General features: G+C 33.9%; 1 protein-coding gene across 5 annotated transcripts in view; it reads left to right on the top strand.

Moving 5' to 3' along the window:
* Positions 1 to 25,983, top strand: part of ATRNL1 (attractin like 1) — a 567,608-nt gene that overhangs the window by 168,893 nt on the left and 372,732 nt on the right. For all 5 annotated transcript variants that reach the window (XM_026096163.2, XM_026096166.2, XM_064514272.1 and 2 more), the window contains exon 21: positions 19,115 to 19,208. In XM_026096163.2, the coding sequence (XP_025951948.1) occupies positions 19,115 to 19,208 (94 nt within the window). The remainder of the gene's footprint in view (positions 1 to 19,114; positions 19,209 to 25,983) is intronic.

A 25,983-nucleotide genomic window follows, 5' to 3' on the forward strand; every position in this document is an offset into this window, starting at 1 on the left:
CCTAGCTTCTGATATCCATCACTGATACCACTTGCAACATCTGTTAATAGCAGTTCTGTATGGAGAACAGTCACATAGTCTGTCACTTTGATGAAAATATGTAGGAATTGTTATAATATGTAAGCTGTGTTAACCAAGGGAACAAAAAATCCATGAGCTCCATAAAACCACACTATAAAGAAAGAATTAATTGATCATTTCTTATAACTGCTGGATAATTATATGCTTGTAGTTGGAACAAAGTTATTAAAATAGGTCTGGTTTTAACTAGTGTATTCATTTTTTTAGCATTAAACTATTCTGCTGTTCTGACCACAGAATGGTGATACATGTTCAACAACATGTTTTTCATTTAGTAATATTTGGTTTTAATAACACAAAAGCTGCTGTTCCTAGCTATTTATCTTCAGTGAGCAATGACCCAATGTTTTGCCCATGTATCATATATTATTTAAAAACAAAAGACAAGTGTTCACAGTTAAAATTAATATAACAAAACGCATTTCTATATCAAATGATTATATGAGGAAGGTACAAATTTACCTTGAAGGTAAATAGAATATCTAAATTCTGGCTCTGAAGCAGTCATCCATTTTTCCTCCCATTGAGTCTGGCAATCATGTAAAAATTGCTTATTATCTTCAGGTTAAAAAATCAAGCTGAGTACATTTAGTTTTGTAATAAATGCTGTATAGATTATTGCTGAGAGATTTTTAAAAAGCACAATTTTATGTATTTTTATTACAATTCAAGTTTTCAAAATGGGAAGGCATGATGTGTTCAGCTGCAAGAATCCAGCTAATATGAATAGGAGTCATATACTTTCTGATGGAGTTGCAGCAGTTTTGTAATCATTGATGCCTCTAATGCTTTTTAGGTGGTGGTGATATCAATGGCAGATTTTGCAGTAGACATGTTTGTGCACACAAGGTCATACACCATGGCAGAGAACAAGAATAAGACAGCAATTTTGGAATATTAATGTTGTAATACTAATATTTATTGTAATGTTGTAGTGTTAACAATATTGTAATAATAGGACAACAATATTGTACAAAATAAGAGTGGTGCAAGGTATTCATTATCAAGATAACACCAACAAGACAAGAGTACTTAGTTGTTTTAAATTGTAAGCCAGAAAAAATAGCCATTGCCTTGTAAAGCAGCTTGTGACTTTCTTCTGCAGTGTGTTTTGTACTTTAGCCTGAGGTGTTGCATGCCTGGTGCTGTGACGCTGGGGATACTCAGGGAAGTCCTTCTTGAGGGCTGCTGGGCTGCTTTCTCTTCTGGCGTGGTGTGGCTCCCGAATTGGTGCTGCTTTTAGCACAGGAGGGAAATAGACCTTGGAAAGAATTTGCTGGGAGTTACAAAGTTCTGGTGGGCATCAACTCCACTGTGCCCAGGGTAAGAGGCCCTCTGCTTGTAACCATATTTAATGTTCAAAATGTTTGTTCTTGCACATTTCATCCTTACTCTACATGTGGCAAAACGCCTGGAGTTTTGGATGCTTGTGTCAGGTGTTGTCCGTACAGGTCAGCACCTTCACGGTTGAAAAACAGTGAGGGGAAAAACAGGCTATGAAAAAAACACTGTGTAGACTTTCTTTTATTAGTTTTTAATAGAACTGTTAAAGTAATATTCAGGGCTTAACTTGCTATCAGGAAACAGGTAAGTTGCTGATTTCTACTACTGTGGCAGATGGCTGAAAAACTGACCTTTTATCTCCTACAACAAAATTCTGTGTTGAAGAAGTTTCTGGCTCAAAACCTTATATTCAAGGGCCTTAAGTCCTGTGTTGGGTAAGACTAAGAATAAGGACAAAGATCTTTTAGCTTTTATTTGCAGTAAAAACTGACAGAAATTTAGAAATCATAAATGAACACAGTATCCTTGGCTATCAGTAGTATAAACAGCATCAGAAAGCATTTTCTTCTTCATTTACTTAAAGTAGAATGAAGAATAAACATGATTTTGTAGGAATTTCGGTGCACTTAGGAAAGGACATGGCAGATTGAGGCAGAGATTTTATACGGCTTTTCTATTTAGCATTTTTTATGTCTAACAGGCAGAGAATTGCATTTATGGAATTTACAGCTGTTTTAAAGATAGGATTTTTTTGCCACCTGATCATCAGAAGGCTAAAATTTTAGAGGAAACTTTATATTGGTAAAATACGTTTTAGAAACTTTTTTTTCATAGCGATTTAGTCGATGTAGTTAAAAATCAGTAGTGTCTTTTAGATTAGGCACTTTGTGGTTATTTGTATAAGTAACAGATACACAGTTGATTGGAGGTTTAAGTTACAGGTGCCAAGAGTCTATATGAATAAAAGTATTTTAGATAAAAGTAAATGTTAAGGATCAGTGAGCAAACAGTACAGTATGCTCCATTTTTAGTGAACTGAGCATGCTTCAGGCACTGGAATATGAAACTAAGTTAAAATTTTCCAGTTCTACTGTTTGTTTTGTACCTTGGTTTCTAACAAGCAGTGGGTCACTCATTCATAGTAAAAAAAAAAAAAAAAAAAAAAGAATAAAAAGAAAAACCACTCTGTGGTAAGAAGCTGTAATTTAAAACTAATCAGAAAAAGAAGAGCTCACATAATGCTAAATCCCAACAGAAAGTGCGATTTCGTTTATCCTATTCAACCAAATAACCAAAGGTCTGCACAAATAAGAGGGCTGTCAGGCAATCCCATTTTACAGTAGTAATTTTTTTTCTTTAAGTGTTAAATAGGCATAACAACACCAATGGCTAATTTTTATATAATATTTTATTCTAGAATAAACATGCTTTGTGTTATCTGAAACAATGAAATGTGTTTTAAGCAAAAGAAGGCTTCTTAGTTCGTATGAAATACAAGGAAGAGAGATCATAGCATAATAACGTATTCAAAGAAACTCTATATTGCTTTTTGTAGAGTGTTAGAATAAGCCATTTTAGAAGGCCTTTTTTCCCAAATATGTTTTGAGAAAATTTATTTGCTTTCTTTGGTGAACACTGTTTACTGAACAGTATTCAAGATAGTCTGAGTACTGAGTGAAGAAAATGCCTGTACATGGGTTTAGTTTTGAACTTAAATTAATTTCAGTCCAATATAAATTTATTCAAAATAAGTCTCATAGTATTAAAGCAGAAGAAAGGTGGATTAGCATCAGAAAGTTGGCTGAGGAAGTTGAAAAAAGGTATCTTTAACAAATTACTGACCCATTTTTTTTTTGGCTGCTGAAATAGTTGTTAATTTAGTGCTGAGCAAACTTTTCAGCATACTATTAATTGGTATGTATACATATCATTTTCTTTTTGCTTTGTTGTAGATGAACTGTATTATAAAGAAGTATGATTTCTAGCATAATTAATTGTAAATTAAAAGCAAAGAATCAACTAAAAGTAGGAACTTTTTTATAGATATGTTTGTATTCCATAAACTACTTAGGCACAAAATAACCCTAGGTAAAGGAGCTGGAGTTGTACTTGAAGGAAAATGTCATTGTAAAACTGTGTTTACAAGGTTACAGTTTTCTGGGGAGGGAAAAAGAATCCCTTGAGTATGACATTCTCATGCTAAACTGCCAGAGAGAAATTATTTTGATGGCTGTGGGATTTCATAGGATATTGAGAGGATATTTGGCTTAGTTGATCTTTATGATAACTTACCTTTATTACAGAAGACAGTTATAAAATTTCTGTAAAGCACTGAAAAAAACGCCCATTTTTAGCTAATGTTTGACTTTTTAACTTTGATTTTCCTTAGTAAATCAGGAGCCATGTTCTCACTGCAGAGTGGTGTGATTTTCTGAACAGCAAGCATGGGAAAGCATTAGTCCGTGTATCAGCTGAGGATTGCTGTTTAAGGAGTCAGTGTTTAGGCAGAATTACCAACTGACTGTAAGTGATATTACAGTTTTCAGTGTACTTCCACTAGGATATAGCAAAATGGTCTCATAATCTTTCTAAGAATTGTTTGATATGTTGGGGTTTTATGGTCCTTCCTTTCTTGGATTAAATGCAAATAAAACACAATCATCCTACATAAATGTTGAAAATTGTCATTATGGTTCTACTTTTTAAATATCAAGTTGGGAATGCAAAGTTACAATTTCTTTAGCAGCCATAACTTAGTCTAATTTTACACATTGTTATACATTTTTATAGGTACAATAACTTTACTTACTTCTGTTATTTGAAGATCTTAAGCACAGTTTTGCTTAACGTAGCTGAGGGTAGTGGTGGCAACAAATTTTATGTTTTAATTCAATATAAACAAGCTTTCTTACTTTATACTCCTGTAGAAAATTTATCCTGTTACAAATTCATTACTTTCATTCCTTCTATCCCCTCAGCTGCCTTGTCTTTCAGAAATAGATATCAGATATTTTATTAGGTCTGAAACTGAAACAGAAAAGGTGATTAATAACTATAGTATAGAAGAGGTTACATCTGGGGGTAATGCTCTAAACTTTAGTTATACAAATATACACACAGACACACAGACACAAATATATATTTAACAAATATTTAAACACACTTAAGAAAAAGGATATGCTTAATTTAAAAAACTGCTTTAAGTTCTTTTCTGAGGTGGTTCTAGATGTAGAAATAATCCCATTAATATAAGGATATTTTTGGTCTTTTAAGACTGGAGAAGTAGAGAAAATCAAATGTGTGGTATTTGTATACCTTTGCTGTTCTTTAAGATATAGTTGTTTCAGTAAGACTAACATGAAGTGGAACTCAATCTCCAGGCTGGAAATTGGTCTGAAAGTAGACAGATCTAGTTAAAACTTAATTGTATATATTTTTTGTAAAGATCCAATCAGACGCTAATACATGCAGAGACATTTAACAAGAGCTATTTAATTATTTAATTATTATATATATATGTATAATATATATATATATTAATTATTTAGCAGAGAACGACTAGGTTAGCAGTCCAGTCATAGAAGCCTATGGAAAAATAATCAGCTATTAGTTCTGAAGCAGTCCAGCAGGGAAGGAGAATTTCTCATGCAAAATGGAAAGCACTAGAAATCTTGTTGGTTCAATTATACTCAAGTTCATGGCAGAATTTGCCACTGCAAAAACAAATGTGTCTGAACCCTACAACATTTAGAGCTCTGTCGGGAAAGCAACAATGCTGATAGTACAACACATAGCTCCCCTTTTCCAAAGACTTATAACTAATGGAAAGAAGAGGTTTCTCAAGAATTTCAAGGACAGAATTTCCTCTTATTTACACCACCAAAATCAAAATTTGAAGTTAACGTATTATAGTTGCAACATTGTAACGTGTAGGTGAGTGGAACATCCTTTCAACTTCTCCATTAGCAAAAAATGTGGGATGTTTTGTAGCAATAGCTGTGTCTGTATGGCTACATAATATGAATCTGGTCCTTAGAAGAGATACTGAAATATATTTTCATAATACTATATTAATAATTACCAAGATTCTCTTCTACCAAAACTAGTGGTTTTGGGGTATCTCATTTTTTTGAATTATTATCATTTTCAGAAACCTTATATTTAACAATCCAAACTTAGAGTATCTATGTAGAAACTAGCTGTATGAATATTTTGCTCAGTAACTTCCAGCATTTGCTGGTTCTAATTGTTCAATAACTTGAGACCCCTAGTAAATGCTTTATTGCCTGCTTGTTCCCTTGCTGTTGTGCAAAGTTTTCCATTATCAGCTATATAATATCTCAGCTTTCGAATCTTCTAAAAAATAACTTGGTGTGTATCAGAACACTTTCTTCTTTATATTTGCTTTTTACTGTTGTTCTGGTATTTTGTTTCAGGATCTAGTTCTCTGGATTTTTAAATATAATCAAGAGGAACAAATTCAGTCTTGGTGTAGCTGAGTGTAACTGTGTTTAATTTAGTAAAGACTATGGCTAGTAGTGAACAGATGAAATCCTGGTCAATGTCTTTGAGTAAAAAGCAGTTGCAGTCCAAAGTTATTTTCCTCCAGCATTCTATAATTTGTTTTATTGTAATAATCAGAAGGTAAAAGTTAAATTCAGTTAAATTCTTGTGGTTCCTGACCATTAAAATTCTTTCTATTATTCTTAAGCTTGAGTGAAATAAGTTAGTTGAGGTTTCTCTTTGAGTCCATTAAAGGAGATATTTTCTTGTGTAACAAATTTTTCTTTCTACCCTGCACAAACACGATTTAATTCTGTAGCTATATATATACATATATATATAGTGACTAATTTCATCTACTATTAATAGCTCTGTTGCTTAAGCCTGATTCTTGTAGTATGTTGGTTTGCATAAATGTAACTTCACTGTCCATAGCAAAATTGTTTCTGATTTACACCAGTGGAGTGAGAACAAGATAGTCTTTGTTTTTTTTCTAGGATAAGGCAAACCTATTTCTGCAGTTTTGCAAATGTATGATCAACACTGGATTTTTAATAAAGTGAATCTAAAGCTTTTTTAGAGCTATGATGCAATAAAAGATATCTGAAATATTAGAAAAGAAAGTATCAACAGCTTGTAGTATTTAAATCTCTTTAAGTAGCAGACATTTTGTGCTTATTGAGCATCTTAGCATGAGAAATAAGAATTCAGGGGTCCTTTAACTGATGACCACTTATTACTTTTACTGGCACAGCAGAGATCCAGCACTTTGATTTATATTATATCCCTTTTTCTCTTTTGTGCTTATCTGATCATTTCTCAAGGATTAATGATAATCTTAGAATTGCTTTCATTGATGTTGTTGATCAAGTCCTCCTACATGTTATTGTGTAACTTAGTTTCTGGCAATGATGCAGGAGTTACTATACATTTTTGTCTTTGTGATCTTTACATCTAAATGGTATAAATGTATTTTCTGGATAAGGAATATTTATAAAATGTAATTCTTTTGTGTTGTCTTAGCTGTGTATCAGTATGTTAACCTTCCTGATGAAATTTGTAAAGTCACTGCTTTACAAAAGATATTCACAGAGGAGATAGTCAGAATATGATTTGAAAACTCTCAGCTGTCCAGAAATGTAGTGCTTTTACCTGCTAAGTCCTACTTTTTTTGCTTATTTCAGAATAAAATAAATGCAAATGATTTAAGGAAACATATTTTACTTAGTATTGAAAGAGATTTCAGCTGCTCACACAATCACAATTTCTTGGCTGCAAAGGTGATAGCCTCTGGTTAAGAGCTGGCAGCTATAAGCTAAAGATGATAATTTCTTAAACCACTTTTACTTCATCCTCAAGTGAACATTTGAGTGTGCCCACAGTTTTGTCTTCCCAGAAAGAGTAGACATTTTGCTCGTTTGAAATTGCTAAATCTACCCTTTTAAAGATTTCTAGGTCATGAGAAACTCTTATTTTCTCACTACTATAACCACTCACAGCTTCTGTATTGTTCTCATAGTTTTATACAGAGACATCTGCAATCAGTTACAAGTTCCAGCATCTGTTCTTGTAATCGCAGGAAAGCCCTTCAAATGTGTCTCTTGGCAGCTGATTAGTCTGACATGTAACATGTGGCGTGGTAGCTTCCATCGTCCCCTGCAATTTTACAGCATAAGAGAGTTTAATTTCTTCTTTTATTATTTGGCTACATGCCCTTCAGATTAAATGAGATCAGAGATTGCACATCGATTGGAGAGATATGACAGAACTTTCCAGTGTAACAGCAAAGTAGAAACCTGTTTGAATCCCTATGCATGATATATGCTACCAGAGCACTAGAGAAGATTCAAGCAGTAATAGTTTTGCAGTAAAATGGTCGTCCCTCTCCATAGCGGGTCTTGGAAACCCCCTGCAGGCTGTTAAGAAAATAGCTTTTGAGGTATTCTGCAAAATATTTTCCAACTGGTAGAATGAAGATTCTTGAAAAAAGTCTTTTGTAATGGCATTTTTGTTTGATTGCAGTTGATTTCACCCTCATTTTCTGAGCAGTAAATGCAATACATTACAATGTCAGACTGCATTACTTATTTTAGGAAAAAAACTTCACCCACAGATGAATGCATTAAAAATCAGTAGTATTTTGTACCTCCTAATGGCTAACACAGGGAAATAATTTGCTGACTTTTTTACATTTTTGTGCCATTTTGTCTGATAAATTGTGTAAGACATTTCTCTTCTTTGGGCTTTTATCATGAATGACCAAGTACATACAAATGGTTGCAATCACCAGTTGCTGATTTTAGTTGTTTTTCTCCTAGATTGGATTTTTTTTTTTTTTTTATTCTTAAAGCCACTGGGAATAGTTACTGAGTGGTTTAAATTGTTTTGCTTTTATACTGCCTTATAATAATCTTTGGGTTTTTTTTCTGTTATAATTTAGGAATATTCATATTTAGAGAAAGGGGAAAACATAGCAGTCTTGATGAAAGGGGATTTTTGGCCAAAATTTTCAAAATGACCCGTAGAGAATATGCTCTTCTTTTCAAAAAACTTTAAAAAGACTTAGTTATCAAAAATGCGCTAAGCCTTTGGTGTCTGAAAAACAGTCTCCTTAAACACATCTCATATTGGGCATGAAACAGTGAAAACACCCCAAATTGTAAATTTATTTTTTTCTCCAAAAAACCCCAGTGTTTCAGTGTTCATGATTGTATTTCACCCTACAGACACTGTATGCTGTATCTGAAATTGCTTCTTTTCCAGGCAGTTCTAATTGTATCTTGCATCTTCACGTGAAATGCCTCTTCATAAACAAGAAAACTAAGAGAAATTTAAGGAATAATATTTTAAATGTGATAAGCATATAGAAGAAATGTCTCTCTAAATGCTTGCATGCTTGAAGATGGTGGTGTGCTATATATTAGATTTAGAGTTTAGTTTTTGACCTAAACTTGCAGAACTCCCAGCTCAGCACAGTACAAAATTGAATTTAAAGGTTATTTATTTTTTAATAACAGATTATATTTTATTCACAAGTGAGAAGAACGAGTGGCAAGAATGAAAAGCAAAACTGATATGTAGGAGGTGTTATGCTTATCTCAAAATAAAGTAGTTTGAATAGTGATTTCACCTGGATTTTTTCAGTTGATATGTTCATACAAGGTGTAAAAGTTCCAGTTCATCACACAGATTAACATGGAGAAAATAACACCAGTGATGCTGTACTTCATGAGTTCTCATGGAGATTTTTTGACTCGGCATGGTTTCTTGTAACGTTTAGTAGAAAATACTGTCTATGCAGATTATTTCTGAATTAGAACAAGCCATAAAAATCCTACGCTATAATGTCAAGAATATATTTAGTCTTGGCATGAAGAAGTCATGCACAGAGAGACTCTTAATTGCTTAAGATTCTGTTTGATTCAGACCAAGAAAAAGAAATAAATCTAGTTTTTCAGTGTTATTCTTCTGTGTTGCATTTTCATTATCTACTTGTATAAAACAAAATTATGGTTTTCAAAGCTGTATTTATAATATTAGTTGCTGATGATTAAAGACAGATTTAGTATGACTGCTTGAGATATAATTCTTACAAAAAAATTAGTTCACCATTCACTTTATTAAACAGAAAAAATAATGAAATGTAAACATTGCCAGGACCATGTTGCCAAAGTGTAAAAATGGATTGAGAATAAATGCAACTCTTTAAATGGAGAAGGTTGCAATAGGATTATGTTGTTACAACCAAAGCAGATTTTTGTTCTCGTAATAGAAAACCAGCATGCTTCTTGTTTCCCAGATAAAATATTTAGCAGGTTAGGTTATATTAATATTTAGCAGTTGAGTTTGTCTGTTTATTTTTAAGAATAAATGTCCTACTTCCAGAATGTATACAACTTCAGAGTCCAAAATCTAAAGAAACTTCACTTGTGATTTCCAGATTGTTTTTCTTTTTTTAACTGTGACCTGGCATTGTTTTTCAGAAAAAACTTGTTACCTAAGTAATATCCAGGTCACGGTCAGGCGAGATGGTAAAATAGTGTGTTGCAATGAATTTAAATAGCAGAAAAAAGTTAAAATGACACTCAGGCTTGGGTGAGTTGTTCTCTCTGGAATGGGGATCGGCTCAGGACACAAGCATCCTTGTAAACAGACTGTTATCCTCTAAACCCCTAAGGAAGACCAGAGGGTAGGCTACACTATAGTCTGAGATAACAACTTTGATGCAAGTTGAACAAATTACCATGCTGTGAGCAGTGGCTAAATTTACAGAAATGGATGTCTGGGTGATTGGCATATGTGCCAGAACATGTGTCCAGCACAGATTTATATCCGGGATTGATTTGGGAAAACAATGATCCAATATTTCTGAATTTTTGAAGTAGCTGACCTTGCTTTAAATGATATGTATCTGTTAGATATAGGATTTTGGTGGTTGCAGAATTCTTGAATATCCTAAATTTCATATTGTACCTATATAACTCCAAAAGCTGTATCCATGTATTTTCTCTCCAGCCATCAAGTATGAGGCCTCACAGTCATTAGTACTGTGTCTATAAAAATAGGTATGTTTTTTGTCTGTTAACTGGTCTTAATGTAATTTTAAAAAGTTGGTTTGAGACCAAAGAAAGAGAAATGACAAGATCAAGAAGGATGAGAATTAGTTAGATATAACATAATTGTTTTAACTAATTTTGTTGTGGAAAGTATATACCAGTCAAAACAACCACACCGAAAAGTTGTGTTGCTGTTATTCATTGGCCATCTTCTTTTCAGTGCTAAGACAGTAATGTGTTTTGAGGATGTAGAAATATTGGAATCTCATAGTCTTTCTCCCTCCTAAGCTCCTTAGAAAACATGGCAGGATGGTGAAGAGCAATACAGCTGAGACTGGGGAAATTACTGGTATTGTTTGCTGTGAGGTGAAGACTCTAAAAATAAAGAGAAATTAACATAGTTCTCCTGTGTAAAAAGCTGATATTTAACAGAGCACTTACTACGGCAAATGTACTGTTCCTTTTTGGTAATGCCTCCCCCATTCTATAGTACATAGAGAAAAGAAGTGCAAAAATATCTTATATATACCTCTATAATGAGATTTTGATTTTATAACTTTAATACTATTAATGTGTGGCGGAAAGAGATGGGTCTGTGAATGTATCAAATGTTCAGTCGAATGAGACCAGTTTATTGATGAAGATTAATCATGTCACTATGAAGTGATAGCCCTGCATGGACCTTTTGGAGTGCTTGCTAGAGGAATCCTTCCTCATGCCATCTTTTTTTGAACACTCATTATTATTGTCTACTACTTTGCAGAAGTTCTTTAGCTGTATTTTAGTGCTACTTAATTAAGAAATATTGCATAAGTGTTTTGGGCACATCTGTTTGTTTTTACAGTGCTCTATCTCAAAGGTTGAGTTAATGTATTTCTTATAAAAATAATTGAACAGTAAAAGGGTATCAGGGGCATCCAGCTGATATACTTTTCTAGGAAAATGAATGACTGACTAGACTGTTGTGTAATATCAGTAATGTAAAAATCTTGCTCAGAAGCTCAATTCTGGTATGAATAGGCTAATTAATGGCCTGCTGAAGTGAACATTTACAGGGAAATTGAGCCTTACAATATTATATCCAATATGTATTTATATTTGCTTTTTGATACTTAGCCTAGCTGAATGAGAAAGACTGTCTTCTTTTATTTATGTAGCTTATGCTTTGCATATTATCATAATTAACAAAGTAGTACGCCTCAATATTTAATAGCAATGTCATACTCTTTCTTTAAAAAAAATCTGCAGGGTGTCTTAAAGGAATTATGCATGTGCAGCTACTGGTTTAATAATCTCCAAAGTAAATGAACATATTAAGTTAAAGTATAATTTGTAGTGAGCTGCATTTGAAAGAAAATTCCTTCTTGCAGCTATATGTTGGAGATGGGGGTTGAGCAATAAATGTTTTTAAATTCAATTGTCTAAAATGCATACTTCATGAAAACGGTGATGGGTGTTCTTTTGTTGTCAGCATCAGCAAGAACATTTATTTGCTGAGCTAGCAACTCAGAAACAATCATGCTGTGGATTTATTATTTAATAAATTTTATAGGGTTGTAATTTTGCAGCATGGATTTACTTTACTGGATTATATTGTTTTCATATAATCTTTCTGTTCCAATTACAATCTGCATGTTGTACAAAACAATAATGTCAACTGCTATGTGCCTGAAATAGAGTAGAAATTGCCAGGGTGTGTGTGGAGAGTATGTGTGTGTTTGGAGGTGTGTGTGTGTGTGTGTTCTGTTTTTTCTGTTTTTTAAAGCTCTAATGTTGTGATTTTAGTTAATAGGTAAACATAATGTGACAAAAAATAGACCAAAAATTATGTATTTTAAGCAGGCTTATTATTATAAACTGTACTTTTTTGCATTTTTTAATGTTTAATGATTGGTAAAATGTTTGCATGGTTGCTAAGTATTTAAAATAACTGTTTAAACAAAAATGCATATGAATAATATAAATCTAAATTTGACAGGAATGCAGTTCTTTTACTGTCAGAGCCTGAATCATAATAATATTCATATCATTTGATGCATGCTTATTTTAAAGAAAATTTCTTATATTTTCAGTTAGAGAAATAGTACACCAAGGTTTCTAATGACAGAGTCAACAAAAATCTGTTAGACCCTAACAGTGATGTAGGAGGAGTCATGAAACTGGGCTAACTAACTTCATTGTTTCTGTGCAAACGACCAACACAAAGTACATGTCTGCATGCCACAGTGCAATAAGAGTGGATTAGTGGCATACACCATTACTAAAAGCATCTAACATCCACACTAAATGTTTTATGGATTTGACTTGGGACTAGCTCAAGTAGGATACCATAGACTGAACACCCCTAAGTGACTCAAGTCCATGAAGTGAAATGCATCTTCTGTTTTGGTTTCATTCTGATGAAATCGAGTTCATGGACTCCAAAACCACTGTGTGATACAAACCAAAGCATGATAAGAGGAGGATGACTGAGAAATTTGTTACAAAAGCCAACTCATGATCTGTGCTAAAACACTTGAGAAGGGCAACATTAATGAAATGATATTAACTTTAAATTTTGCCAGTCAACCTGGGAGATCCTTTACAGCATATCTACAGAGGATTGCGTTTCTAAGGTGTGCTTGTACCTAGACTATAAAGTGATCAGAACTTGTTGAAACTCAGCCTGGAGGCAGTTTATACAATTTTGTTTGCTTAAGACTAGTGTTTGTCTTGTCTTTTGATATGATATGGGTGAATGGCTGAGTGCCTCCAAAATACTGCATCTAAAGATTCCAGTTGTACTTGCAAAAAGAATTTTTGTAGCTGAAGCAATTTTTTAAAATATGCAAATGTCAATTTTGGAATTTGATTTAAAGAATGCACACATATTTGAGTAGGAATTTGCAACACGAAATAAAATCCCCATCAAAATTGTACAGTATCTTTCAAATCAAAATATAGCTTCATCTGTATTCCGTATCTCAGAGTTTATCACATATAAAATTGTGAATGTTCTAAGTCCCATCTTTTCTTGTCTCTTTAAGAGAAATACAAATATTGATACCAAGCTTTTCTTTTTCATGGGCTGCAAATTTCTTTTGGAAGGTATAAGAGAAGGTATAAGACTAATCTAACTCTTGCCTAATAGAAGATTCTGAAATCCAGCAGATGAAGCTGGCATTTATTTTGAGTCTTAAACTTAGCCTTATAATTTAAAAACTCTCAGCACTGTGTGGATTATGAAACAGAGGATGACAGATGTACTTGTTAACCCACAGAGAGAAAGAAGACATGCTATACTATCAATCCCTCTCATATCCTAGAGGTGTGATTATATCATTGAAAGCACATTGCCTGGAATTAACTTACTGTTAAAAATTGCGTTGTGGGATGTAGATTCATTTTTTTAAATGAGAAAAAAATTCCGTATACTTCATTTTAATCAATTGGTTTGCAGAGATTCATCTGTGAATTTTGAATATTGAATATGACTACAGTTAAATTAGGAGGAAGTAGAAAATGTGAGCAGGATTTAATAACATTTCTAGAATGTGACTGTATATTAAATTGTTATAAAGTTAAAGCAAGATTTCAAGTTAGTCTCTGCCTTGATGAGTGTTGGGGAAGATCTGAGAGAGGACTAGTATCGTTGCAACCTCTTGAAAGTATTTGAGTATGATATGCTGGAATATGTACTTAAAACAGTAGAGTCTAAATCTGTTGTAGCCTTTCAGATCGTCACACCTCTTCAGTAACAGGCTTGTACTATGGTACAAGTTGTACATAGTTACTCATCAAGAGGTATAATGGTATTGGCAAGAGAAACTTGCCTCTAGATGTTGATTTTTTTATGAGTATATTTTTAATACAGAAAAATTTCAAGTTTAGAAAACTTTTCCCTGCTGCGATTATAAGTGATGTTATATTTCTATTTCTACTCTCCTAAACATGTTTTACAGATGTAGTACAAGTTCCTCAAATGCTTCAGTGTGTGCCTCCCTGTGAAAGCGATATACACTTTTCCATTGGCTTTAGTGACACCAGGCTTAGACCCCTACTGATACCTGCAAAAAACCCTTTCTGCTCATCTGGGTTGGGAAACAAAGGCCCCTTGTTACCATCATCAGAACAATTCACTTGGACTCAATAGTTTCTAAGATAAGGGTAGTTTAGGATTTGTATTTGCTCAGGGAAAGGCTGCAGAGAGTTTTCTTCTTTTTGTTACCTGTCCAAAAGCATAAAGATTGCTTCTGTTTATTTTTTCTCTCTTTAAATTCTCTTCACTCAGCAGATCTGTGTATATAGGTGTGTTTCATCCTCTTAATGTTAAGCCCACTGTCAGTGTCTCATCTGTTCTCCCAAATCAAATCATTCATGTTAAGAATTAGACATCTTATTTAAAGCATAATCATGACAGAGAATGCATTGCTGTCAACCTAACATCACTTGAGAGATATGGCAAGGCAAAAGATTGACACTGTGCCTAATCAGACATGTAAGAACCATGGTTATCAAAAATCCATACTGAAGCATAAGGGAACTCAATGAGAGAAGGGCAAATCAGTTAAAAGATGCTGATGGTGAAATCATTAAGTGTGGCAGAAGTAGAAACTATCCTTACTGGCTGAGAATCTCAATGGGATGGCTTAGTTAACTTTATTCAGAGTCATAGAAAATATAGTATACAAATACAAAATAACAGGTATGTTAATTAAGATGAGACAAACAGGCCCAGAAAATCAAAGGAGATAATGTGATCCTCTCAGTATCCAGCCTTAAGTAGTGTAAGCCTGGGATTTTCAGTTAGTAATCTCTGCTTACCACCGTACAGTTTCATGAAAATACCTAAACCTTTTTCTTTTTAAAGATGCAAGAAAAAGAAGCATCTGAAATGTAAAGCATTAAGTAAAGCTTTCATTTTAACAGCCACTCTGATTTCCTTTCCTTTAGCTTTAGGATGTTCTTACAAAGAAAAATCCTGTTAAATATTTCTTCAGACTAATATTAAAGATGATGACTGCCCTTTCTGGGAAGAAGAAAAAGTTAATTGATACAGGCTTGAGCTGCTGCTGCTGCTGGAACCTACACATCGTTCCTTGAAAACAAACACGTAGGGGTGGAGAGGGGGTGGGACCACAAAAAAATGGAAAATTCAAATTGCATTCCTTATTCTGACTTTCACCAGCTGAGAATAATGAAAAATGTGGTTTTAAAAGACATTCTCAGATTTGGCATATTTCTAATAGCATTAGGTTGGGAAGGATGCTGCTTTAGCTATTTTAACTATTATTTTATTATTAACTATTATTATTTTATTATTAACTATTATTTTAACTACTGACTTACAGTACTATCAGAAGGGAAACAAGTATTCACTGACAATTTTTAAAAAGAGGGCAAAAAACAGGCTGTAGAAAATAAATTAAAAAAAGGAAATATGGAAACAGAAGTGTGGAAATATTGAAGTAACAGAGAAAGAATGTAAATCTTGTGTTCCAAGTGATGTTCAGATCACAGATAAGCATTAAATGTCTGATTATGGTCTGATTATGTCATTTATTTTGATGGGTGTCAGCACCTTGACTTGTTTGCCAGCATTGTTTCCGTTATTGAAGCCCAGAGACCCAAGAAACTATTGAAATGTGAGTTTTGGCATGCTGGTTCTAGTCCACTGATTTTGAGTTCTATAATTCTGTTGTTTAGCAATCACAAGTAGTACAGCACAGGGTTGTATAACTTGGCTTTACTGACTGGGCTTTTCTAGCTTTTATATCTTAAAAAAGTGTGTGTATGTCTGTATGTGTATTTTGTAAGTTTTCGTCTAAACCAACCAATACATTGGGCTTCTATACAATATATATTCAAGAATCTTTGTGAATTAGGAGTTTCAGTGGTTGAAAGCTGAAACTCAAGCATCGTTTCCTGATAAAAAGATAACAGGAACATAGAATTTCAGGTAAGTAATTATCCTGAGTTGACATTTTCAGTATAAACACTGAGAATTGTGGGCAAGGATTTATTTAATGACTCAATATGATTATTATTAGCAGTGCTATCATTTGGGATTCTGTAGCTATTGGACTTAATAATTACTTTACCTTGAAATCAAGTGTAGCTTTATATTGCAGTTTATTGATTAGTAGATATAGTTCATATTCAAAGCTCATAATTTCTTTTGTGTTTTTCAAAAGCAGATGAGTGGAAAAAACCTGCAGAGGTGCACAAAGATAATGATACCCCCAAATTTTTCCACCGAATGCACTAATGTCACGCTGCTTCTGCCATTGCATTTGTGTGGTATCATGCCCTCACATTTGCTTCAGTGATCGCAGGGATGACTTTTATGTGTTTTACTTGAGTTACTCCCCACATACTTGTCCACAGTTTGGTAGGAGTCTATTTTCCATCACAGACAGAAATAAACTTGCAAGCCTGTATTTAGCACTGTTAAACAAAATTTGTCCAGAAAGAGAATTTTTAAACAAGTAAAGCTGATTAACTCAAGATGTCCTTTTTCGAGGTATTATCCAGGAAACAGTTAAATTGCTAGGAGTTTGATCAATGACAGTAAAAATTGCTGTTCATCTTGTAATAGAAAAAAATTAGCTCCTGAGCTAGTCAGAACTAGCATTTTCATTTTACAAGGAAACAAGGTTCAGGATCTTCACTCCTCCTTTCTTCTCCTCTCTCTACCATACTGATCTTAACACCATATAAGTTTAAGGAAAATAGGTTTAATGTAAATTTCATGAAAATGTAGGTGGAATGGAGCAGCCCTGATAGTATTCTTGGCAAGAGAGTGAAGTATGAATGTACTTTTTATTTGTGTGCATTTATGAATACACACAGATCAACCTTTAGACATGTGTCTGTGGGAAAATAGATTCCATCAGCTGTTTATTTTATTTAATGATTCTTCAGGGTAAAAATTGAAACTCTAGAGGCAGGGACAGAGTGCTGTGACTAAATCATGATGCAATTTAAATGGAAGGAGGTACCTGTCTGATTGAAGAGGAGTGTGACTGTGGCCTCCTGCCTGAGTGAGCATATAGTGCACTTCAGTGCGAAATGTAGGTGCTGATTTGATTTAGGTGTCCCTAAGAATAAATTGCACTGAAAAGTTGGCTTCATCAGTGATTCTCTGCGCTGCATATCTAAGTCATGTCTGAACTGCCAAAGGAAATGGGTTTGCTCTTCCAAACAGTCTTATATTACTACATATATTTACCATATACTTTATTTTAACCCTTTTTTTCCCAAGAGGATGATAAAAATGCATAGTATCTTTAGGTATTTTTTTATAGATCATAGTATCTATATAGGCTTTTCCAGGTAAAATTGCTCAAATGGTCATTCCATTAATGTAGAAAACATGAATGGATTTAGGAAAGCACAACCGATTGTGGAGTAGCAGCACTTCAATGAACATTTACTATAGAGTGTCAAGATCATAGCAAAATTATAAAATTTAGCCCTTTGTGGAAACTGTAGGTGTTTTTTAGAAGTGTTGCTACAAGCTGTATTAGGAGAAAGAAAAACTTCACACATCACTGTATACTCTCTAGAAATTTCTGGTATGTGTGATTCCTCTCTGAGTTACTGCTCATGGTCACATTCATATTCATACTTGAACTCACAAATGGTGTGGGATTCATAGGATGGAAGACATTAGACATTGCCATTTCCTCCCAACTGCCCGGTGTTGGGGGAGAACCTTGACAATAGACTTTATTCAACAGAGAACTTTTCCCCTTACCTTTCTTTCCCTTCTGCTTTTGGACTTATTTGTTTTAGTTCATTTTTTACTGATTTTACTTTATTTCATATCTGTGTCTGAGGTCCTTGGTTCCTTTGGCTCATCAAGCTCCAGCATCTGTGCCATGCCCTAGGGAGTAAGGACTCTTCTCCTTTGTAGGAAGGAAAAGCAAAAAGAAAGGTGAAGAATTTGAGACCGGAAGGACTGACTTGAAATGAGAATTGATCAGGCAGTGAACAGACCACTGTGGAGGGATATACTTTAGCATGCCAGGGAGCTTAAAAAGGAAGATAGTGGAGTGGGATGATGATGATGTTTCCATGATTCCCCTCTACTTCAAATTTCAGGAGCTTTTCAGTATGCCTGTTTTTTGCTTCTACAATATTCTTCTTGTGAACCATAAATACAGTATCGACCCAGCCTTCATTCAAATGGTTTCAAGGCTTTCTTTTTGTTCTCTTTTGTCAAAAGTAAGAGTTCTAATTACATTAGATATTTTACCAAATGTCTGTGATGTTCATTTGACTTTCTTTTATTAGACATTTGAAACCAATGCAATTTTGCCATTGTTTTTTCTATTGGTCAGGATTTCACCTTATATAGGAAAGATGTATTGTTAATAATTTTGTATATCTGTTTCAGATACAAAGTTGATTTAAAATGATAGGCTGTAATGGATATTTTCAAACTACCACTGTTTAAGGTGTCAATAATCTTTAGAGGAAATCTCCCTAACAACACAGTCAGACCACTGATTTGTTAATTCTACAGAATATAAAATAAATGTGTCAGTGAAATTGCTTCAAAAAGCTTTTAATTGAAGTGTTAATACTTTTTAGACACAGGTGTATGTAATGCATTTAGGATACAGCAATAATATCTATGAAAATTCCTTTAGTTATAAACTGTAATATGGGTGAATAAATCTTGTCTTTCCCTTTTGATTTTATAGCTTGCACGTGCAGTGGTCATGCAAATATTTGTCACATGCAAACAGGAAAATGTTTCTGTACAACTAAAGGAATCAAAGGAGACCAATGTCAACTGTGAGTACAATTAAATGCATCCTGACATTATTTTAATTTATGCCTAGTGGATAATGCTTTTTGTCCAGTTTTTTTTTTTTTTTTTTTTTTTGTTTTTTTTTTAATTTCATGGTTGACCTGTATGGTGTTTCACTGCTGAATCTGGTATCTCCTACATTTCTTAGGAAAGTTCAATATTATTTAGTGTTATCTTAAAGAATCACATCATAAATATTAATATCATTTCCTAATGACTACAGCTTTCAGAAATATCCCATAAAAGGAAGTAGCTGGAAAATTACCTGTCGTTGTCTTTTTTATGTGCTTTGTCAGATTCTAAGTTCAAAAATATCTGCAAAGTTGGGAATTACGTGGGTATATTTGTCACATACCTTAGGTCAGAAACTACAACAATTAGTTTTTTAGAGTTTTGGAAACATATTAAGGTGGACAGTGTTTGAGACATTTGTCCACATAATTAAATATTGAACTGAGGAATGTATAGGCCTGTGGTCTTGGAAAGTACAGTTAGTGGATCTTGTTTTATACTGGAGTAGCTTATTTTTGACCAGGATTTTAACATTAAAAGTGATGAAACTTTAAGTGGGCTGTGAGGCATGCTGAAATAAAATAAAATTATGCTAACCACTTTTTTGCTAGATTCAAATTCTCCTTTCTTCTAAAAGGAGAAATTCCTGAAGGAAAGACTGGATAGATATTCTATTTGATATCCACACTGTATCTATTGTTGTTAGAAAATTGTTATCTATTATTGCAAAATCCCAAGAGTGGGATTCATCCAACCAGATTCAGAAGTTCACAAAGTAACTGGTTATCTGAATTCCCCTCCTGTTTCTGGTTTATATAGTCAGTCCTTCCAGGACTTGATTCATCTTATCCTCACGTAGAAGCATACAGTAGTTCAGATGCATTGCACCTGAAAGTTCCCATGTCTGTAGTATAAAGCAGGCCTGGGATGGTGAGCTCAGCTGTAGATGTATATGCTGCTGATGTCTACATCTTATCACATCTGGTGAACATCTTATGACTTCTTGCTGATGTTCCAAGTTCATGACACAGCTTATTTTTTCTACGTATCTAACACTGTAAATATAAAATACTGGGACACCTGCTAGAAAGGCTGATGCATATGTAGTGCCAGTTAAAGTATTCCTTCCATTTATTCATTAGCTTTCTTCTGTCAGTTTCTGTTAGATTTTCACATTCAAATATATGGCTAGAGGTCTTTCAGAAGAATGAATATCTTTCTTTCTTAGCGTAAAGACACTAGGTTTGGCTTGTTTCATTGGCAGCTGGTCCTTACACAATTCACAGAGTGCTGAGATACAACCCTCATAGCTGCAAGATTGGTATAAATGTTTCAGGAGATAAAAATGGATCTTGCTTTTAAAAAGAGAGTCCAGCTATGAAAGTATAGCAGCCTTTTTCCCAGAGAAAGGCATCTTCAGCATTATTGGTTATTAAATACTATCTCAGGGGTAGAAGCTTCAAGGACTACAGCTAGATCACCTTTTCAAAAAAAAGCAAAAGTCCTTGTCAGTGGAGAAGCTTGTAACTTAAGCTGAGATAGAGTATAACAAATGGGAAGATAAAAAACAAAGAAATAGTGGAAGAGTACCTTTTCAAGCAGGAGAACTAATATTCTAAACTTCAGCTATGAATAGCCTTATGTTTAAAGATGTTCCTTTTTGTTCATACCCTCCTGTACACTGCATTCTCCGATAGGAACCTTATTCCTTTCAGGATTATAGTTATTTTAAATAGTTACCAGACCCAAAATTGTCTTAGCAGTATTAGTTGGTTTGAACTGGAGAAAAGGCATAAATATAACTTACTCCTCTCCAGCAGGAAAAGGCCAAAAGGTTAGATTAGCCTGCCACAAGGCGTATTTGGCTGACTGTATATGCGTATTCATCATTAATAGGAAAACGCTGATGTGCTTAATGAACTAGCTTGAATGCTACCCTGAAGGCCTGGCTTGATAAGTAGAGACAAGCAACAAAAATATCTGGTGCTGTGTCTATGTGTATATTGTTTTTCATGTTCACATGCAAGAACTATGCTGGCAGGTATACTGTTTCAGTAGTATCTCTGCGGTCTTTTGTCTAGCTAATTGCTGACTCTCAGGATGAGACAGGAAGGAAAGACTAGCAATAAATGATGAATTTTTATCATGACAGAAACTGAAGAGTGAGGTTATCTTTAAGCTCCAAATTAAGTCTTCACTGATAAGTTATTTTTCCTCTTTTAGTCCCCAAATACTTAACCAATTCTAGAAGTTAATGGGTGGTTTGATTACCAGTGGATAGTAAGGGTATATATTGATGCAATTTTGCCTATTTAGAAAGAACATTAAAAACAAAGTCTACTCATCATACATCACATAAGTACACCATAAGAATTAAACTACGGGAAGCAGATTCTTTGTTCCTCATTCCAATCTTCTATCAATTACCATTCAGCCCTTAGACACACTGTAGGAATTTTTCTCTTGTCTATATTTCCCATGCTTATTTTTCTATTGCATTCTCCTCCTCTTGAATCTATATCTTGTTTTCTCTGGTCTGACTTGAAACTTTTGTTGCACACACCCGGTTACACTCAGTTTGCTGTCCTGTGTTTATGTCTGCCATAAAGGAGTCTTTTTTCACATTTAGTAAACCAGAAGGGAAAAGTTTGTACTGGTGGTGCATTTTCCTGTGTTAGTCAAGAGGTACTTCCACAAAATGGGAAAACTGAAATTTTAATTTTGACTTTTCCAGAATAAACCTAAAGCTGAAGCTACAGATTGAAAGTCCCTGATTTTGTCTGATGTAATACATTTTTCTTTCTAGATTTTTACATAGACCAAATGCTTACCCAGGGCAAGCTGTGGTATTAAAGCATTTGATATACCAAATGTCTTCTTTTGGATGAAATAAACTCTGCAGAGCAGCAGATTTCAAATTGTTTTTGGCCATGACCGCATTTCAGATTGTGAGTGTCACATCTGTTGAGTTCATAGACACAAATATTTGCATGAAAATTGACTTTCTGCTATGAGTCCTTTTTTAACTCTGCATGGTCTTAATTTGGAAGTCACAGTTCTTAAATAAATAATTAATTATTTATACACACACTATATGGTTTATGAAAAAACATCTAGAAAGAGACTAGTTATCTGGTTATAGACACTCTGAATATATTGGGACACTATGTAGAATAAATTTCAGTACTAGAGACTCATTCTGTTAAGGCTACTGGATTTCCTGAGGAAAGCAGAGAACTACAGGAGAGGTTTGTAGAGGAGCCATTTAGACTTTTAGTATGTATCATCAAACATCATACTTCGGATTTGTCATTGTACTCTGATGCTTAGTTTGGGAGATTGATCCATTTCAGTCAAATGTTGTGTTTGAATTATTTCCCTTAGAATATCAGGAGATGAAGAATATCAGAAATAGGTCACTCCTGAGTCACTGAATCCAGACCCTACTGCCGTCTAATTTGTAAACATATGGAGAATGTTAATTTGCTGAAATTTGTATTTTCTCTGTAAAAATTATCCTTACATTCAAAACCTGTTTCCAGCGTATCATAATGTATTGTCAGAGTTCATACACAGTTGTTATCTAGAAGATAGGATTATTTTAAATCAGCTGAATGCTTTACTTACATTTTCTACTTATTATATCCAGCACAAATCATCTGGACCTTTATTCAAACAAAGTGTGAATACTCCTCTCCACAGCTCTAGATAAAAATTGTTTTTGCCACTCATTGGATAGGCTGTTGTCCATTCTCAGCAGCAAACGTATAACCCTGTGATTTCTAAAGTAAGGATTTCCATGGAAATTTCAAACTCTAGCTGTTCAGTGTGAAAGTTAGATTTATATTCCTGTCAAGAATCCTATTGATTAGAAAGTCATAGCTGTGTTATTCCTCCCTCCCTCCCTTCCTCCTGTGTGAATGTGCACCATGCCTTAGGGGCAGAGATTTTAGGAAATGAAGGAAACCTTACAGCACACATTTTTTCAAAGTGAGAGCTGTAACAATCTGTAGACAAAATAAGTTTCTTGTCTTGGGACAGGCATGCTTTCTTCTGTCACTAAGACCTCTTTCTTTTTTTTCTAGCTTAAAAGCAACCAATGTTGTTTGTGCATTATTGGAGGTTGCTTGTATGTGTGTGGTGGGTTTTTTGTTTGTTTGTTTTTGCGTGATTTTAAGTATGCCAGCCTCACAGCTGCCCTTGTGAATTGTGCGGTTGCATATGACAAAGCACAATGCAGAGTGGCACTTTGAATCACAATTACTGTTCTAAGGTGGTTTTAGTAAGCAAGCATGCTTTTTTATGATGTATTTTAAATGAGATATGTTAAAAAAATTCAAAAAATCAGTATTTTTATTTGCCTTTAAGCAGGTGGAAATTGTGATATTCTCCTAATCAGGAGAAATTGATTAATATGCTTTGAGTATTCAAGGTAGCTAGATTGTAAGACATAAAAATAGGTATGTAGAAAAATACTTGGATGACAGGAAAGAATATTGTCTTTTGACATATTTTTAAATGAAAGCTAATAGTTTCATAGCTTATTTTCCAAAATGTTCAGTCTTTCCTGGACATGCCGAAACATTTATTGCACTGTGCTTCCCAGTTAGAACCTTTGCTGGAGTTTTGGAGAAACGAAGTCAATCTCTCTTGTCAAGTACTTTCCATGGTGGAAGAATTTAGGCTATTGGACCTGTCCTGTTGGTAATGTTGGTAATGGTATCTTGGAATGATGGGCAGGTTAAATATCAGTGTATCCCAGGCATAAAATCAGAATAATAATTACCTTACCTAACTGCAGAAGATTTAAACTTCGAGAGCATTTACTGTGGTGCATAAGTAAGAACAACCCAAAACTGGCAGAAGGGCTTGGTTTGAAGACTTTTGTAATAAAGAAGTGCTAGGTCTGCACACTGAATGATGGAAACAAAGGAAAATATTGAATGTTTCTTCAGTTCATGAGTACCACCTATCCAGTGTACTACAAAAGACAGGAATGCTGTGAAAGAGAGTATATGATCTTTAGTGATAGTATAAACATTCCTTATTTTTTAGTCATTTGATCATAATTTTTTCTATGTAACTGTAAGAAGGATAAATTTAACAGTATACAATGTATAGATTCAGGATTATTTTGGAATCAAAAAGTAATATTTTTCTTATTTTAGATCTATTAAGTATTTGAACAATTTGTTAGTCATATGGTTATTTCTTCTGAAGAGGCACAAGAAATACTATTGCACTTATATAAAAAAAATATCCTGCATATTTAATAAAATCATCAAAGTCTCCAAGCTTTAAAAAGCTATTTAATAATGCAGGTATCTGTACATAAACTTTAGTAAGCATTTATTGATAGTCTGATTTACACAAGAATAAGATTTAAAAATATCCAGCTGTCCTCTCCTGTGTACTCCCCCTCCACAGAACAGTATAATTCCTCTTCCATATGGAAAGGCAGATAAAAAATAGACTGGATTCTGAGTCAATTCACCATTCTATTGATAATATGGCAGCTTTATTTACTTATGCCAGAGTAAATCTGTTTCCCTTTGCTTCCCTTCTGAGCTTAGCTTTGTGCTTTCCAGTAGGGGAAATACAGACAGCAATGATTTAACAAAATCACTTCATTAGAACTTTCTTTATCAAAGAGAAGAAAAGAAAAAATAATCTGAGATGTTCTAGTTGTTGAAAGTTTAATAGAACAGCTCCTTCTAGTGAAGAACTCATTTTTCCCGATAGAGGATGGAATCCAGTTAATGCTGGTTACTATGGTGATCAGTGCTTTTCTGAAGTGAACGCAAGTTCGTAAGCATAATATGTGATGTTTCAAAATACGAAAGAAGGTGTATTTTAATTTTGCTCAAGCTTTTCCTTTTTTCTCATATCATATTCCACCCTGTTATTTTTACGTATTCGATGGTGTTTGACACGATGTGTTTTTCTCCTTATTCCTGCTGAGTCCAGTTCTTGAGCTTTCCATTTAGGAGAAAATTTGCTATGTTTGACATGCTTATGCATATTACCCCATTAGCTATTATGGTTCAAGGAGAATTACAGCAAAATTTGGCAATTAGATTTAGGTGGGCTTAGTGCCTGCATGTGTTTGGTTTAACTTCCTGTACATTTTAGCTGGCTTCTATAAGGATAGGCTCAAGCCCGCAACTAGTTCTTAAATAGCTAGATCATTAGGTTGCGAAGGAGAATAAAAAAAGCTCCCACTTTAATATTAAATGTCTGCTTTAAACATAGATACTCATTTCCTTCTCTACATGTAGTAATTATTGACAAATCTATCAGGGACTTGAAATATTTCATATTCTTTTTATATTTGTGTTTCTGGCATCAATCATTTCTGCTAAAACTGCTGCTTCCATTTAACAATACTCCTAAATATTGAAGCATCAGAACATGACCCAATTGCACTCTAATGACTTAATATTGAATGGCTTAATATTGAAATTTTTGAGGCAGTTTTTAGTCTAAAATATGAGGAAAGATAAATCTCATGATTTGGAAGGGGCCTTGCGCCATATTTTTTGTATCAGTTTTGGCAGTATTGTACTTCTCTATCTGTATTTCTGTAGATTTCTCCTAGTGCTATAGGCTCACTTTCCCTTCTTTGATATATTCAGTATATGATGTGTAAAGTTCATAAAGGTCTCTGGGACCCTTTAGAATAACAGGCTTTCTGTAAATGTGAAACAACACTTTTCTTAAGAATTGTTGCACTGCAAATCCCAAAGA

Source organism: Dromaius novaehollandiae, chromosome 6, assembly GCF_036370855.1.
Source record: "Dromaius novaehollandiae isolate bDroNov1 chromosome 6, bDroNov1.hap1, whole genome shotgun sequence".
Lineage (NCBI taxonomy): Eukaryota > Metazoa > Chordata > Aves > Casuariiformes > Dromaiidae > Dromaius > Dromaius novaehollandiae.